Source organism: Falco peregrinus, chromosome 1, assembly GCF_023634155.1.
Source record: "Falco peregrinus isolate bFalPer1 chromosome 1, bFalPer1.pri, whole genome shotgun sequence".
In the NCBI taxonomy this organism is placed as follows: domain Eukaryota; kingdom Metazoa; phylum Chordata; class Aves; order Falconiformes; family Falconidae; genus Falco; species Falco peregrinus.
Genome location: NC_073721.1, coordinates 102,147,433 through 102,162,169, shown reverse-complemented (window position 1 = coordinate 102,162,169; position 14,737 = coordinate 102,147,433). Strand labels below are relative to the sequence as shown.

Genomic DNA, 14,737 nt, shown 5'->3' with positions numbered 1-14,737 from the left:
TGGGTGTCAGTTATGCTTTTGAAAATTTTCCTGAATAAGCATTCTCACGCAGGTATATCTCACCTTCTAAAATTTTAGGATACAAGAAAACACTTCTGGCTATAATTTAAGAATGCTGTTATTTCAGATTGTGAATCCTCAAGCCTGATTTCGTTTGTTCATATTCATGTTGATTAAGGAAAGCAGCTTGTAATAACTGTAGTATGAGTTGACAGCAAATAGTTTTGATGAAGCCTGGTTCCCCATTTTTTTGGGAAACGTGAAAGTTGTTATTTGTAGAAATTACATCAGTATTAGATGGAGTTCACTCTTCTGAAGTTTCCATCTTGCTGCTGTCTATAGGCAAGCAGAAAAGGAAAGCTGATTGTCTCAGATATTACTACCACTTTCTCAAGCCTGATTCTGCTATAATAAAATTAACTCATGTTTCAACCACTGCATTCCATCCAGTCTCAGGCCTCTTAAATATCACGTAAAGGAGTCCCTTGCATGATTTAATAGCCTGCTAGATAGTTCAGTACCTTAAACTAGATCCGGGTCCTACAACTGACTTATTGTATCTGGGAGGCAGGCTGAATACCCAGGATGGTTCTGCTTTCTTCAGAAGTCTCTGGACAAGTTATAACTCTGTATTAGCAGGACACTTGGGAGTCCTTTCCAGCTCAAGGATGAGCTATGCAGCAGTTTGCTAAATCAAGTGAGATCTGTGCATGCACCAGTTTGTTACAACTACTCAGCTGCCACTTCGCAAGCAGATTATCTGTTTAAACTTCATTGTTGAGCTGGCATCTTCCAAAACATGAGGCTTACTTTTGTCATATTTAAAGGCATATTAAAGGCATCCCATTACTTTAAAAAAAATTGATTTTTTTTTAAATAACCTGCAGCTTTTATTTTCTTAATGTTGTGTTTCAGTAGATATCCACATTTTGAAAGGAATGTCAGTTGCTATTTTTCTGTATATTATATGCAAACAAATGGGCAAATGAGTAAATGAAGAGTAGATGAAACTGTTGAAGAACATGTTAGATTATTAATTTTTATAGATGACTGTCAGTTTTCAGAGTTTTCATAGAACAACTCTACGTATTCAGCCAACACTCTTATTTATTTGCAAATTACCAGTGACAGTTTCAGTTCTACTTCCAGTAGATGACTTCATTCTAGACACTTATACATCATTCATGTATAATCCATGAAGATTTGTAATCATTTTGAACAATGGAAGGCCTATAGCACCAGGGCAGACAAGTACTCAGATTTCCCAACCTTATCATTAGGAGAAAAAGTTACATCATGACAGAACAGCAGCAAACATCAAGCCTGTTGAGAAAACCAATTTTTAAAACTCTTTACTCTTTCTGTTCAAATCAGCTCATGATCTTGATTTACTCACCTCTTCCCAAGTTTGTGTGTTCAAGTCATCATTCTCTTTTAAAGCTGTTTCTGAAAAACTAGTTTCTTGAGGAAAATACCAGCTCCCATTCTCAGGTCTGGTAGATAGTTGTGTAAGGTATGAGTTGTAGCAGACACCATACAGTGGTGGTGGTGTTAACTGGGAAGTTCATACCTTGACAAGGAGATTTTGTGAAGCTGCAAAGACTACGTATACTCCCAACTTTATGCAGACCTTCCATCTTGTTAGAAGCAGTAGCTGTTTGCAGGTGGGCAGGCAGGAGGAGCTTCCATTTGGAAGGAAATACTGGGTGTTGTAGGTTTAAACCTGAAGAAATGACCATGCACAGAAGATGCCCTGAAAAGATGGGACTGTGTAGGCATGTCAGAGACAGGACTCTGTGGGTGGTAGTTCGATCCGGTTTTGTTCCCAGAAAGCTTCAGTTCTCTTCTAGCTTCTGCCACCACTCCTGCATTTACTCTTGCTCTGCCCCAGTCCTAATGGTGTCATTCTGCTTTGTAATTCTACACAGTCCTGCTGAAATCTGTCAGCCCCCTAATTGTCCTGTCTGAGCCTTTTTTTCAATACCACAGCGTCTCCAGAACCTATAAGGTGGAGAAAACAGTGACCTAAGACATGAATATATAAAGACAGAAAGATGATCTTCTCAGATCATCTGCTGAGAGTTCAGAGTGGTGATATAAGACTGTTAATCTTCAGGTGTTTCTTTCTGTTGCAGGGTGGGAATAACGCAGGCCATACTGTGGTTGTTGATGGGAAAGAATATGATTTTCACCTATTTCCTAGTGGCATCATTAATCCAAAGGCAATTTCTTTTATTGGTAAGACTATTTTGGAATTTATTAAATAAAATAACATCACATGGTGGGTAGCTGCAACCGTATTTTATAGTAGCAAGCAAAGAAAGACATATAGGTAACTGTTAGATTTGCTTTAGCTTCAGCTGTCTGACGTTTATTTCACTGCTGCTTTAACATGAAGAGTTACACTACTTCCAGTATCAGTTTAGTTTCTGCTACTAGAAGACTGGAAGTTTCTTTCTATTGTGTTGTTCTTCCTTATACTTCATGGTACAAGTTTGGAATCCATCCTCTACTTGTGCACTCCTTTTTTACTTGCAGAAATATATATGCTATTCTTTGAGGACACAACCCCAGCACTTAAGCTAAATAAATAACATAACTTATGTCTGGCATCTCCTTACTGACTTTCCAGAAACAGGCCCCAAGATACAGGGCTCTGCTTGGAGGGCTGTCATCCAGCCTCCTTTTTGTTCGCATTACCAACTGTTTAAGGTGATGTTGTATTTCACTGTAAAGACACTCAATGCAGATGGCATCATAAAAATGTTTGCATTGCTTACTGGACCTTAAGCTCGTATTTAAGTGGTAGGCAAATTTAAGCCTTTTACTTGTGACAGAAAAATATATACAAAATGTGCAAGAAATGAGTGTTAAGTTTTAGTGAGTCATGGTGTTTCAGTTTTGTTTCATTTTATAATTTCCAAATGGATGATTTAAATGCATGAAACATACTTTTTCTGTCTGCTAGATATGGTGTATTGTCTTGCTTTCTGATTTACTCCCTTGCCGGTTAGTAAAGACTATAACTTAAGTTGTCCTAAATTTAGGGTGAGGCAGGCTCTTGCATATATTTCTGACGTTCCCAAGAAGGAAGCAGCAGCTGTTTCCAGCCCACTACATCACTAATTTTCCATGTCTCATCAGCAATGCTCTGTATTGCTTGTGGATTCGATATTGTAGCTCAAAAACAGGGAGAAGGCATTGCTAATGTATTACAGCACTAGTTTGAGCTGAGTTTAAAACAAATATGTGAATATTGAAGAAAACTTAAATATTGTCACACAGGCTTGTCAGTGTTGTAAGGCCACAGGCTTCTTTGAGCTTTTACAAGTGAACAATTGAGGCTGAAGTTGTGGTTGAAAGTCCACCACAAAGAAAGGCAAGAATTCGCTTACCTCAGCTGGCTTCAGAGCAGGCCCAGCATTCACATCTGAAACAGGCAAGCTCTGTTTTCTCTCTCTTTTAGCAGGCTTGTAGCTGCTTACCCAAGATGAGGATTTATCTAAAAAGTTCTCAAGATCGCTTTGTGAGAAATATGAGAAACTTGGTCTTTTTAAATAAAACTTCAGGCAGCAAGTGTTTAACATGCCTTACATCCTACAAATGAGTATTTTATTTCCTGCTTTAAAATAAATAATTTATGTTCCCAAAGGTAATGGAGTGGTTATACATTTACCAGGCCTGTTTGAAGAAGCTGAAAAGAATGAAAAGAAAGGTTTGTATAGAGTCATTTTTAACCTTTCTTTATACTGGCAGCAGGTTGAGGGGTTTTTTTAAGCCTTTGTTTCTGACCATAAATACTCAATGCAATAACATTCTGGATTTTAAATAATGAGGAAAACCATATTAAAAATGTTGAATTGTATTGTAGTTTTCAGACAGATTGTCAATAGCCATCTTTTAATGGGTTTTCAGGGAGTTTTATAGCATTTGATAATACTTTAGATAGTTAATAAATTGCCACACACTTTAGAAAAGCTTCCTGTCACCTCAAAGTGAGATGATTTAACCCAGAGTTTCTGTGTCCCCATTTCTGTGCCCAAATGTAAACTCACTTGGTTCTACTTCGGGCAAGGCTTTGGACCAGATGACCTTCTAAGGTCCTTTGCATCGTAAATCGGTTTATGATTGTATATATAAAAATTCTCTACTTTCTGAGGCACAAATGAAGTTTAAGTGATTTATCATATAGTGATTATGCATTAAATAAGAATGTTTCCTTAAAATTAGAATTATGTGTAAGCCACACAATTCTGGCATTAAGAAGAAGTGAGTATCTTTATCCGTAACAAAATGAGAAAGCTGGAAAAGTAAAAAATGAGAGAAGTTTAATAAAAACATTGCTGATATTTGATACTATGGTTTATCCATTTTGTCTTTAAGAAGCTATGTGAACTAGAAGAAGGACATAGAAAAACTGAAAGCAAACCTCAAAAGTCTGGCCAGTCAGCACAGCTGAAATCCTGCTTTTCTTTATATCTTCTGACAGGTTTAAAAGATTGGGAGAAAAGACTGATTATATCAGATAGAGCACATATAGGTAAGTGATGATGGAAGGGGAGAAAACTCACAGAGGTTTGCTTAGCTTATGGTGCTAAACTACGTTATTACTCCACAGAGCGGTCATTTATTTGATCTAATACGGCTTCTTTATATGTTGTGTATCTAAAGCATAATCATAGAATTTGTATTCACTAAAGAGTAATGTTTTACATGTTTTCACAATGTTTAAGGAATACTTGCTTTGTTTTCATGTAGGGGAGGCCTGTGCACTATCAATGATAACAAAGCCTTTCTCTTGGAATTGTAGATGTCTGTGATTTAAATAATGTTTTTCTTTGGTCTCCCACTGTGTCCATTTGATTTTCCATTGCAGTGTTTGACTTTCACCAGGCAGTAGATGGGCTCCAGGAAGTGCAACGTCAAGCACAAGAAGGAAAAAAGTAAATATTTTGAGCACCTTCATTTAATGAATAAGTATGCAAATTTGAAAAACTGGTGTGATTTTGGAAAGCAGAAATGTATCTCTAAAGAGCCTTGCTGATGTTAGTAATTCTGTGACTTTGTCTTGCTCCTGTTTATGTTAGTGAACAAACTGAGGTATTACTGAAAAGGCAGGGTATGAATTCTTTTATTTCCTTTTTCCAGTTCCCTGCAGCGTATAGAGAGATTTTGAAATTCCTACCAAATCCTCACAATTGATTTCCATTAACATGATGCTAAACATCCAGTTTGATATCAGGCTAGTGATGCTTTTTTGAATCAGGCCCCTGAAGCATTGATGCAATTTACTGTATATTTGCTTATACTTCATGGAGATAGTAGTTTCTATTTCAATTTTAATCTTACACTTTAGCACAGTGTGTAACTATTTGTACTTTGTTATTCTGGTTTCTGAGAGACAAAGGGTAATGTGGACACACTGTATTTTTCTCTGTCTGTTAGGTTTTGATCCCATTGGACAATTTCAGCCAAACTTAAGATACAAATAAAGATCTCAAAATTACTGTATTTCTAAAATGCACATGAAAATAGGCATGCAGGTAGGGAAACAGTTTCATTTTTATCCTCATCAAGGTAAAGACTGCAACAGTTCATAGGACAGAGATCGTTTGAATAATGCAAAGCCATAGGAAACCAGTTTGATCGCTCACAGAACTGGTTGTTGTTTATAACTGTAGGCAGTGCTACAACTGTGAACATGTGAAAATTACATTTGTTTCCTCTTGTTTGTGGTAAGGGATGTAGTAGTACCACAGGGAGAGTACAGTAACCATTATTACTGTATAATACATGTATATACACACATCGTTTCAACTAAGCTTGTGTCAGTCAGACCCGAGGCTTAATGCTTTACTGCATGCTGTGAATATTAGCAATATTTATGCAAATCCACTGGAGCATGAAAAATGCTATATATTATTATAGAACTGTAATAATTCTTTTATGTCTCAGACTTCCTGCCCAGTATATGATATACTGAAGAGCTTTAACAAAATTACTTAGCATAGAGTATATTTTTAAATATATTTATACATGTTTGGGGTGGTTCTTCTTAATCAGTATTGGCACAACAAAGAAGGGGATTGGACCAACATATTCTTCCAAAGCAGCACGAACAGGCCTTCGAATTTGTGACCTCCTTTCTGACTTCGACGAATTTTCTTCAAGGTACAACTTTTTTAATTTCTAAATGTTAATGTTAGAGTGATACATTTTGGCTGATAGATGTGCTTTTAAGAAGATGTTTTTAAATACATCTGAATTTTATATATGAATTGTCTAGAAGGAGAAGAAAACTGAAAAGAATGTGTGTATATTGATACTACTTCACAGAGTTTCTCCTAATTTAAAATACAGTTTTCTACATTGAGAAATACACTGGCTGATGTATTGAAATTCTGGGTATTTTTCTCCCTATAGCTCTCAGTATATACTGTGTATAATCCGAGTTCTTGCCAAAAGTTCTATGAACAGTAGCTATGTCCTTCATAGGTACAATTTCAATATTTTACAGATTTAAAAATCTGGCACAACAATACAAGTCAATGTTTCCCACCTTGGAAATAGATATAGAAGGACAATTGAAAAAGCTAAAGGTAAGGATTTAACACTTGTAATATTTGTTCAGTTTCAGGGAAAGTATAGAAGAAAATAGTAATATTTGTTTTCATTAATAGAGTTAAAATGAAATGACGAGAACAACTACTTACAAAACCTAATTCATTAATTTAAATTAAAAATGCATATCTTCATTGTTTGAAGTGTTTTAATAGGCAGCAGCTATGCACTGCAATAGAATGTTCTCTTATTGTGGGCATCAAAATAAATTTAGTGGATGATTTAATTATCTATAATATTTTACTTAACATAACTGTTGTGTTAAAGTAGCCAAGTGAATGCAGGGTGACACTTCCAGTTAGCTGTCTCCAGCCATGACTGATCTAGTCTGTCTGAGAGACTTCCATCGTTATTGAAGAATTTTTTGTGGAAGCTGTGTTTCAAGATCTTGCTGTTATAAGAAAAATGTCTATTTATACATAAATTCAAAAGAGCCACTATAGTAGAACATCTTCTTTTGTGAATATGGAAGAAAAAGGATGTTAAGAAAATTTCTTACCTTTCCCAAGTTTTGGCTGATAATTGTTCAAAGCTGACACCCTACCTTTAAAGATATTCTTTAATATTAATGAGTAGTGGTTTGGTTTTTTTTTTCTTTTGGAGCTTGCACTACTAAGTCCCCCTCTCTGTCTAAACTTTACACACATTATATAGAAACTATATCAATAAAATAAGTAGACGTACAACATCTGTGTGAATAGAAAAGGTGCAGAAATTATGGCATTCTAATGCCATAACAAGTCATGTTTTCTTATGTGAGTAGCTCAATACACTGAACCTTTAACTAAAGGTTGTATTTTTCAAGTAAAATACAGTTATGGAGGCTGGTGTGTTAGGGTTATCTGTATGTTCCATGTTTCAAAAGTGAACACTGTTCCCTGCTTCCCACCATTGTCTGAGGAAGCTGACATTTCCACTCAAATTGGCAGGCGTATGCTGAAAAAATAAGACCCATGGTTCGAGATGGTGTCTATTTTATGTATGAAGCCCTTCATGGCTCTCCAAAGAAGATTCTTGTTGAAGGAGCCAATGCAGCATTACTTGATATTGACTTTGGTAAGTTAAATTCTAAACTCAATTTAACTCTGAAGAGATGAGTTTTATTTTGATTTGTGTTTATATAAGCAGGAAGTTAAAGAAACAAAATAGTACAGATCTTCCAAAAGTAGAGTAAGGCAGAGATTGTATCATTAATGGGATCGAATGCTTAGGGTTTAAATATCAATTTTTACTGAAGTTTATTCCAGTGGAGTTGAAATTTCACTCTAGATATTGTCTTTATTGCTTCTAAATGTGTGTACGATGCACATTGCCATACATTCCAGGCATTCGTAGTGCTGCTGAGATAATTCCCCTGCAGTGGAGGGAGGATTAAACTGGTGCAGATAACCCGTAAGTCTAGCTTCTTCAGTTGATGTCTGCTCTGCTCTCTTACCAAAAGTCTAATTAAATGACTTAGGTCTCCATGAAGACGAAATGAAGAGCTGGAGAGATTTTCTAAGATCATTAATAACCTCTTAAGTCTTAGACAATTTGCTGCAGATACAGAGAGTTACTTGTGTAGAGCGCTGGGAATGTCAGACTGTGACCTTTACACCAGGCTCTCCATGGACGTAGTGAAATATTTTCTCTGGTACACAGGACAGTGGAAAAAGCTTTGCACAGCAGCATCATCCTATAATAGATCCAGTGCCTAATGGAAGTAGTATGGAGATGCTTTTAAATTTATGCCTTGTGGGCATTCCTCAGTGGAAGCTGGAAAGAATGAATGCAGAAAAGCTGACACATTGGAACAGGTAGCACATACTTGATAGATCTGTAAATATAGGAAAATACTGTATTTTCTTATTTGTCTTTGTGAACTTCTTGCTCACTAATAATATGCTTATATAAATTGTCAGGATGAGTAAGCTATTTGAGTGGAAAAAATCCTTCATTTTAAGGGGTTTCTGTGGAGCATAGAAATCTAAATACATATTATTCACTACAGGAGGAAGCAGTTTAGGTAAGGATGGGTAAATTTGTTCTCTTAAAAGCAAAATGGGAGCATGCAGTAAGAAGAATTTGCCCCGCTTTTTGGCTGCTGTTTGTTTAGCTGTAAGCAAACATACAGGTGAAAATCTCCTTTTAACTCAAAGGAAAACCTGGCTTTGTTTCTTATCGTTGCTGAAACGGAGTTGTGCTGTTGTGTGTTTGACAGGCACGTATCCTTTCGTGACTTCATCGAACTGCACTGTAGGCGGTGTATGCACTGGACTTGGTGTTCCTCCTCAGCATGTTGGTGACGTGTATGGTGTGGTGAAGGCATATACTACTCGGGTGGGAATTGGAGCCTTCCCCACTGAGCAGATTAATGTAGGTTTAATGTTATGAAATGCAGTATATACGGTTGCCAAAAAATAAGGTCAATGGAATGGGATAAGGGTATACCAATGATAAATAAGCACTGTGATAATAATGTCGAGCAATCGCACTCGGAAGAGAGGAGAATTACATCATAAACTTAAGGTTTCAGAGGAGAGAAACAATAGAAAATGATGTTACATTACAGTGACCACGCTTCTGTTGTAATGAATTATGTGAAAACAGATTTCATCATTTTATGTAATATTAGGTGCATTTTTCAGTGGCAAGAGTTTGTTGTGGACTGAAACTTGTCAGTGCATCACAGGAAAACTTAAACTACAAGATACAACTTCTGTGCTTAACAGCCTGTGTTCTGTGTGATTTGGAGAATAAATGTGGTGTGTGCATCAGCCAGTCATGCACAAATAGATCAATAAAAAGAAGTGGAGAGATTCTGATTCTTTTAAACTGTCTATTGTATTTTCATTATCAAGAACCTAAAAAGCTCAGGGTATCGATTATGCGCTACACACAGAGCAATCTCTAGGTCAGTGGTCTGAATCTAATGTAAGGATTTAGTCACTATAATCCTTTCTCTAACGGCTCAAATGAATTGGTGATATCCTTCAGTTTTATGAATCATGAGAGTAAAGTTTCTTCTTCATTTTTAACACATAATAAATGCTGCCAGCCAGAAGGGAACAGTCAGCAGTCTTCTATTGTGGTAGAACCTATGAGCCCTGGGCATGGTCAAGGAGTCTGTTGACCTCGACGTCATGCAGACATTGCTCTTGTCCCAAGCATTTACAGTCTTCCCCCCCCCCCCAATAGATGCCAAAAGACCAAATGAAGAAATTAAACACAAAATTAAAAACAGGGCTGAAATGTCAAGGAAATCTTCCTGTCAGGTGAAGGAAGGAAAGTTTCTCCTTATAACCACTTCATGTTCTGTTAAGTAAGTGTTTTAGAAACGCTAGTGATTGAAAAACAAAAATCCTCTCCATGAAGGGCTTTATTCTCTGCCTTAGTTCTCTCCTAATGAAACTTAATTATTTTTTCTTTTTCTTATTGTACAAAAAAGCCTTGGAATTGAACAACTGTATTTTTCTTGTTAGTAATCTATATTTATATTGGTTTTCCTGCTATTTTTCAGTGAAATACCATCAGTATTCTTTCTGTCTTTTAGGAAATTGGAGATCTTTTACAGTCCCGTGGCCACGAGTGGGGAGTAACGACAGGCAGAAAGAGACGCTGTGGCTGGTTAGATCTTGTCATTTTGAAATATGCTCATATGATCAACGGATTCACTGCGTAAGCATCACAGATTTTGCGCTACATTTGGAAGTGATAATTTTGTGCTTCGCAGAATAAATATGTAGGTAACATTAATATAAGTCCAGTAAAGTGTTACATTTTAAGCAGTAAAATAATTCACAATGGGCAACTGAGAATTGTCTTGGTGCTGTTAATAATCTAATTACTTCGACTTGTTTTTGTTCAAATCAAGTGATTTTACAACATTGTAGCAGTGACTTTTTTCACATATGTTTCCATTTTGCTTACATCAAATGGCCAGTGTAGATGGGACCAATATAGTAGTTTTCTGACAGTATGCTCTAGTATTCTTGATACAGTGCTTTTGTATTGACTTCTGTTGTGATCTAAAAGCTGCTGGTTTTGAGCTTTGATTGACTCTAATGGATCATACCTGTAGGGCCCATTCTGTATCATTTGGAACCCCTACTTCTTTAAGTGAAATAAGTGGGATGACATGAAGGGTATGGCAACTGACACAGCTTTCATTCCAATCCCAACAGGTTCATGTCTTTACAAAATGCAGTCTGATATTGCATTATAAATTCTGCTTTTAATGGGCTAAGATTTATTCTCTTCAGGACTAAGTGACATACTTGGTTGATATATGTACTTTGAATTATAAAATAATTTTAAAATGACATTTTAAAGGAAAAATGGCGGTTTAAAAGAAGTGTTCAAGACCATAATGCCTTCAAGCTAGCTTATGTCTAATGCTAAAATGCTAGTAACTGTCACAAGCCATTAATTTATAACTAATTACCGATCTGTATTTTCAGAAAGGTTGCAGAAGTTTCATTACAGGTTTGTTCATATAAAGTGTAGGCTTATTCATGCATCCAGGCAAACTTATTCACATATGCAAACACGTGACCTTGGGCATCTTAATGTCTGAGACTTATGCAGGTGATGTCACAAAGGAACAATGATCTTTGTTTGTTGATTTATCAGAAGGGTTTTTAATTTTTTTTTCCATTGGATTTATATTTCTCTTTAACTTACACAGCTCTAGTTTATATGGAAATAGTATTAGGAAGGTGTCATGTTTCCTTCCATTTCAGTTCTATACAATTACTGCACTTCTATCAACAAAACTATTTCACCTCTGGTAACTGTGACAGCTAAAAAACATGGGGAGATAAAACTTCTAAAAAGTTGGATGAACTGGCTCTATACTGCTTCTTTCCCAAAAGGTCTTTTTATTTAATCATTGTGCGCATCACATGCTTACTGAGCACATATAGCATGGACTATTATGCCCATACCTGTCTAAATCCTTTGCTACTCATATTCTTACCAGACAAGGTTTGGCATATTGTTTCTAGAAAAATTGACTAGTTTTAAAATGCAATTTTATTCTGATCAGTGAATGCTACAGTGTCTTTTTGAGGTTCCATTTCTGTGTTCAAATGTGTTCATTCACAAGATGAAAAAGGTTCAGAAAACTGACAACCCTGACGGCACGGCCCAGGCACTGAAAGTCAGGCTGGGATCCTTCCTACTGAACTGTATACATGATTTTAGTAGCCACGTTATGCTTGTGAAGTATGTTTTAAAAGTGTAGTTTAGTAAATAAGTCTGCCTTATAGTTGGTGTAAATTAGTAGGAGTAAAAGAAATACTCCCTTAGCAGCGATGTAAATGCCATCATGCACACCTAAACCAAGTCCAGCAAGTGCCACTTTACATAGTCAGCTTTCACTGTGTTTTCATGCAGTGAATTGAGTACTGGGCCCCTGCATGAGCAGCTAAGCATTTGGAAATGTCTTAGTAACTCAGTCGTGTATTCATCCTAGAAGCGTGAATTCAATTAACAATGTTCATAGTTTAATATATTTGTGTACTTCTGCTTGCTGGGTTGCCTGAGCTGGATTTGTGAATACAAAACTAGAAAGGAAAAAAACACCAAACTCTTAAAGAGGAGATTAATCATTTGTGTATCTAACCAGTTGGTTTTTTTTTCTGTTCAGTTTGGCATTAACAAAACTGGATATTCTTGATGTCCTTGATGAAATTAAAATTGGTGTTGCTTACAAATTGGGTGGAAAAAGAATTCCCTATTTTCCAGGTATGTTGTTAAATATGTATGTTCATTTCTCTCTTTCCTGCCTGTTAAGTCACACCTGTTGGGAAAGGCTGTTTGCTTTTTAAAATTGGGCTCTATTTCTTTTTCATTAGACCTTCTGTAGAAATTTGTGGAACTGTAGTATCAGTATAAAGACTTCTGTATCAGTACATTAACATTTTCCGTTCACCTTGCATCTCTATGTATAATGACAAAGTTCAGAGCAAATAAAATCTTGTGTTAGGGCCTCTGTGTCTTGTCCCATTAGATATTTTTTGTACTGACAACACCAGGGATATGAAAGTCAGCAGGACTCAAGTCAGTGACTGTGTGTCATTGGCAATAGCCTTTAATGAAGTAAAGTAAAAATAAAAGCAGTGCTTAAGCTGTCCAGAAATGAGACAGATACAAGCAGAATCAAGCTGCTCATGGTGTACCATCATATAACTGTAATTAACTGCAGTAACATTCTGGTTAATAAAAATATATAATGCCTCTCAATGCGATTCATCTTAAAATTTTAAAGATGTAGTAATACATAATCTTCTTACATTAGTGATGTTTTCAAGATACCTGTAACAGTCTGTGTCAAGGTGAGGGGTTTGTTCTGTTGAGATGGGGGGGTTTGGAGGGATGGGGGGTGCTGGTAGCAACCAGCTTTCCCACCAGTGGTGGTAGTTCCTGGCTGTGCACACAGTGAAAATTCCAGTGGGGAGAAGCTTGAAGACATCTAGGTTTTTAGCAAGCCTGATAAAACCCTAATTAAATTAGGGTTACTTAGATTAATCTGTAAAGATAAAAACATTTAAAACAGTAGTGCCTTGTCTACAGGAGGACTTCTATTATGTGTAAATCTGAACCAAAGCGGAACTACTAGAAACTTCAAATAATTTGTTTCCTTAAAAATAGTACTGTAGCTTTCTGACAACATAGAGTACATCATATGGTTTTTAGAAAAGGAAACTGGATTCGTGGGTCCTCTTGAATCGGTTATCTTTCGAAGTAATAAAAATTATTATTAGTTAAGAATGAATGAAAATGAATGAACCAACCAGCAGAAATACTGGGTTTTTTCATTTACCAGACAGTAAACACTCAAAAGACTTTGTTGGTCAAGAACCATAGATGCGTTGTTTTGAGGTAGAGCAGCTAAAATCAATGATGACAAAAATTGTTCTCCCCCAGCTAATCAGGAGATACTACAGAAGGTGGAAGTAGAGTATGAAACAATGCCTGGGTGGAAGACTGACACAACTGGTGCACGAAAATGGGAGGACCTCCCACCCAAGGCCCAGAATTACATCCGCTGCGTGGAAAACCATGTTGGAGTACCCGGTAAATCTTCCTGTAGACGTACATGTGAGGAACACCTATGTAGAAGTGCTCAACTCATTAGTCAGGGAGTGGCTTGATCTGGGCAGGAGGCAATGGAAGTACCTGTAGTTGGGCTGATGATGGTAAATGACAGCTTGCCAAGAAGCAGCAAAGGGTGATGTTCTGCAGGAAGGTTGGCAGTGTTGCAAAGAGCTCCAAGCTGCTGCTGACAAGGATTTAACAGGAGGAAGGTTAAAAGCATATTGCTTTTTGGCAAACTGCCACTTTCTGACAGTGAAAACTTTGGAATCTGTGCACCATGCTTCAGTGCAGTTAGTCTAATGTCCTAATCTCTTCCTTTCACTTCACTTCCTGCACTACATCCCTGTTTGAACATAGACTTTCCCGGCCCCCTTTTCCATACTTACCTGTATAAGGAGATGTATTGTGTACATACAGGATTGTTTAGCCCAATTCTGTCACTTTGGTCACAGTAAGATTCTCATTTTTTCAATCTCCAAAGGTTAAGCCATCCAGTTTTCTTCAAATCTAATTGCTAGAGCTCTCTCTAGAGGCACCAAGACTGAAGTATGGCATGAACAGTGGAGTTAGGAAGGGAAAATTTCTACAGTAGCAAACTTAAAAAGCTGGCACGTGTGCTGGTTTTTTCCTCCATAAAGCACATCAAATGTCACATCTGGGGAGTACAGCCTAGTTCCAACTGTGGCAATTTCAGTATTTTTCATGGATTAGGAAGCAACTGATAGCAGAGCCTGAAACTCAGTGAATGTGTGTGGTCATGGACACAGATGAGGGCAATGGGATATGTAAATGAAATTCCCCTTAATTTACTTTTCTGGCTGTCTGTGAAGGCAGGGTGCCTTGGTGGGTTTGATGGTGAAAGGAGACCTACCTACAGTCAATTCAATAGTATCTATGGGCAATAAAAACTGTAGTGGAACAATTACAATATTTGGGGTGACTGCTCACACTGTATAATGTTTTTAATTGCAGCCTTATATATTTAAGAATATTTTAGCATGTGTGCGTCACTATCACCTGATCCACATCATGAAGA

General features: G+C 36.8%; 1 protein-coding gene across 2 annotated transcripts in view; it reads left to right on the top strand.

Moving 5' to 3' along the window:
• Positions 1–14,737, top strand: part of ADSS1 (adenylosuccinate synthase 1) — a 31,836-nt gene that overhangs the window by 13,428 nt on the left and 3,671 nt on the right. For both annotated transcript variants that reach the window (XM_027779385.2, XM_055803528.1), the window contains exons 2-12: positions 2,136–2,238; positions 3,653–3,715; positions 4,490–4,540; positions 4,877–4,943; positions 6,064–6,171; positions 6,518–6,599; positions 7,551–7,677; positions 8,822–8,976; positions 10,154–10,278; positions 12,251–12,348; positions 13,531–13,680. In XM_027779385.2, the coding sequence (XP_027635186.1) occupies positions 2,136–2,238; positions 3,653–3,715; positions 4,490–4,540; positions 4,877–4,943; positions 6,064–6,171; positions 6,518–6,599; positions 7,551–7,677; positions 8,822–8,976; positions 10,154–10,278; positions 12,251–12,348; positions 13,531–13,680 (1,129 nt within the window). The remainder of the gene's footprint in view (positions 1–2,135; positions 2,239–3,652; positions 3,716–4,489; positions 4,541–4,876; positions 4,944–6,063; positions 6,172–6,517; positions 6,600–7,550; positions 7,678–8,821; positions 8,977–10,153; positions 10,279–12,250; positions 12,349–13,530; positions 13,681–14,737) is intronic.